This window comes from Ctenocephalides felis, unplaced genomic scaffold (assembly GCF_003426905.1).
Source record: "Ctenocephalides felis isolate EL2017-DRISC unplaced genomic scaffold, ASM342690v1 CF-g0.4_SCAFFOLD_01170, whole genome shotgun sequence".
Taxonomy (NCBI): domain Eukaryota; kingdom Metazoa; phylum Arthropoda; class Insecta; order Siphonaptera; family Pulicidae; genus Ctenocephalides; species Ctenocephalides felis.
Genome location: NW_020537324.1, coordinates 59177860 through 59181179, shown reverse-complemented (window position 1 = coordinate 59181179; position 3320 = coordinate 59177860). Strand labels below are relative to the sequence as shown.

The following is a 3320-nucleotide window of genomic DNA, read 5'->3' as shown; positions in this document are numbered from 1 at the left end:
ATCAATTATAGATAAAAGTTATCCCATGTCCCAATATTTTTCTCATGAATCGGCCCTCCAACAAGCAGAGCATGCGGCAAAGCTGTTATGTCGCATTACAGGCGATATACAAAAAGCCCGTGTTAAAAATGATCGCGCATAAACACGTGGCACGGATGAGGTCGTTTGTTTGTCAACAAGACGCGACGATGCAGACGAAAACGAGAATTCGGGAAGAAATCTCTTCTACAAATCACGACACTGATGCTCGTAAAAACAACTGATTTGTTTCGTGTCATGTGAAAAAGAGAAGGCAGAGTCCTATTTTAATTTTTCACATAGAATGCATAGGATTTGTAGGCGTATGGCAACGTCGCCGTCGTAAGGGTCGTGCCGGATGGCGCGTATGGATTGCTCAACAGGCAGTCGGTACCGGGTTGTTGTCGCGATAAGAGATCTATGTATATGAACTGTCAATAAACTATTATTATAAATTAACATACGCATTTCATTGGTAGTATACCAAAGTGGTGACCCCGACGTGATTTAGTGTGTGTGTGTAAATTTTAAATGAATTCTCGTGCGAAAAAGTTAAGTGCAGTGGAAAACATGAGTACGCCAGTAGTAGTGTCCCGCGATAACGTAAATTTGCCACATTTTTACGAGCAGGACCCAGAGTTGTGGTTTGCTTTAGCGGAAAGTGTGTTTGTGCACGCTAATGTGAAGGATGAAAGTTCAAAATTTCATACGGTCGTTAGTAAGTTGGACCCGCGGTATGCGTCAGAAGTTCGCAATATAATTCTGAAACCCCCTAAAGATAATCCATATAGTGCGTTGAAAAAGGAATTGTTGAAACGGTATGGCATTTCCGATGAAACAAAGCTACGCCAGTTGTTGGAAGGTCAGGAAATGGGTGATAGAACTCCATCACAGTTTTTACGGCACCTACGCTCATTAGCGGGTTCAGCTGTTTCAAAAGAAATGCTGAACTTAATGTGGTCGTCGCGATTGCCTACGCATGTGCAAGCATTAATATCTATACGGGAAAACAGTGACATAGATTTGAATGCGAAAGCCGCCGACAGAATTATGGAATTAGAGACAGCATCGGGTGCAACAACAATGGCGATTGCAAGCACATCAGCGCACGACGATTTTTACGGCAACCTCGCGTCAGAATTGCGGAACATGCGAGCCGAGATTTCTGACTTGAGAAAGCAGGTACAGGATCGACGAGACGGTTCATCCCTTCGCCGTAGGCGCAGATCGCGTACGCCCGCAAGTACTCGGTCAGGTTCGGAAGAGCGCGTACGAACGCTTTGCGAATATCATCGACGGTTCGGTCGGAATGCAATGAGATGTCGATCGCCGTGCGACATGCGTTCGGAAAACTCCGTGGGCCATCGTTATTAGCGGCAAACGATTTACGCCCAGAGAGACAGATAAGCCGCCGTGTTTGCCTAAGTGACAGAAAGAGTCAGGTGTCGTACCTGATTGATACGGGGTCGGACGTTTCAGCGTTTCCGCGCTCATTATTATGCAATCCAAATAGGAAGAGGATTGCATACCAGCTAGCCGCCGCGAATAATACGACGATTGCAACCTATGGTACGGTGGCAATGGTGGTTGATCTTGGGCTACGTCGCGACCTGTCGTGGAACTTCATTATAGCAGACGTTACGCAACCAATAATTGGTGTAGATTTTCTCGCTTACTACGGTTTGATTGTGGATGTGAAAAATCGCCAAATAACGGATGCTATGACAGGATTAACGGCGCAGGCGGATATTGCAGCGGGATCAATAGCGACTATAAAGGTGGTAACGGGTTCAACAGCGTACCATAAGTTGCTTGAAAAGTTTCCTGGTTTAACACGACCAGACGGCGCTGTTAGGTTACGCAAGCACGCGACGCAGCACCATATAGAGACAAGTCCTGGACCGCCGGTGGTTCAAAAACCTCGGAGATTAGCTCCGGACAGACTAATTGCTGCTAGAAAGGAGTTTGAAGCTATGCTGAAATTAGGAACAGCTCGACCATCGAAAAGTTGTTGGGCAGCCCCGCTACATATGGTTCCAAAAGGGTGTGATGAGTGGCGTCCATGTGGCGATTATAGAGGTTTGAATGCGCGAACGAAGCCTGACAAATATCCAGTACGCCATATTCATGATTTCGCCCAAGCCTTAGACGGAAAAACTATATTCTCGACTATAGACTTGGTGAAAGCGTTTAACCAAATTCCGGTGGCGGAAGAAGATATTGCAAAAACCGCTATTACAACACCGTTTGGACTATATGAGTTTCCGTACATGACGTTTGGATTGCGCAACGCCGCGCAAACATTCCAGAGATTTATCGATGAGGTGTTGCAAGGGTTAGATTTTTGTTACGCCTACATCGATGACATTCTTGTAGCTTCGTCGTCCGAGGAAGAACATATGGAGCACCTAGAGACACTGTTTGGTAAACTTTTGGAATTTGGAGTTGTAATAAACCCAGCTAAATGTGTGTTCGGCCAAACAAGCGTAAAGTTTTTGGGGTAGGAGGTTTCGGCTGAGGGTACTCGCCCCTTGCCAGAGAAGGTTGAAGCTATTAGGACATTCACAAAGCCAGCGACAACGCAAGAGCTGAGGCGGTTTTTGGGCATGCTAAACTTTTATAGAAGGTTCATACCAAATGCCGCTCAAATTCAAGCACCATTAAATGAGTTTCTGCGTGGAGATCCGAAAAGCAAAACCCCGGTAGAGTGGACAGCGCATACGTCAGCTGCTTTTGAAGCGTGTAAGGAGAGTCTGGCTCAAGCAGCACTACTATCCCACCCACACGCTAATGCTCATTTAGCTATTTTCTGCGACGCTTCAGAACATTCCATTGGAGCCTCATTACAGCAGCAGGTCGCTAACAGCTGGCAACCTTTGGCATTCTTTTCGCGAAAACTGAGCACAACGGAACGGAAATACGCAACTTACGATCGTGAACTACTTGCAGTGTATGAAGCGGTGAAATACTTTCGTCACATGGTTGAGGCAAGAACTTTTACAATTTTTACTGACCATAAACCAATAGTGTTCGCATTTGTCAAGAAGGATAGTCAGTGTTCGCCTCGTCAATTCCGATATTTAGACTTTATCGCCCAATTTTCGACCGATGTACGTCATATGTCGGGAGAGAAAAATGTTGTCGCCGACGCATTATCGCGGGTGGAGACTCTAAGAAGTGCCGGAATAGATATAAAGTTATTAGCAGCGGAGCAGAGAATAGATGAAGAAATAGCTAAGTTGCGCACCGAAAACAACACGTCGCTCAAACTGAAACTTATTCGATTTGAGGACCAAGACGTG

General features: G+C 45.8%; 1 protein-coding gene across 1 annotated transcript; it reads left to right on the top strand.

The window, feature by feature from the left end:
• Window positions 1-588: 588 nt before the first annotated feature.
• LOC113367453 lies at window positions 589-1392 on the top strand. The gene has a single exon (XM_026609061.1). It carries the CDS (start codon window positions 589-591, stop codon window positions 1390-1392), a length of 804 nt encoding a protein of 267 aa, XP_026464846.1.
• Window positions 1393-3320: the final 1928 nt, after the last annotated feature.

What these genes read in the sequence shown, in the direction of transcription:
- LOC113367453 (XM_026609061.1), top strand. Translation starts at nt 589, where the DNA reads ATGAGTACGCCAGTAGTAGTGTCCCGCGATAACGTAAATTTGCCACAT.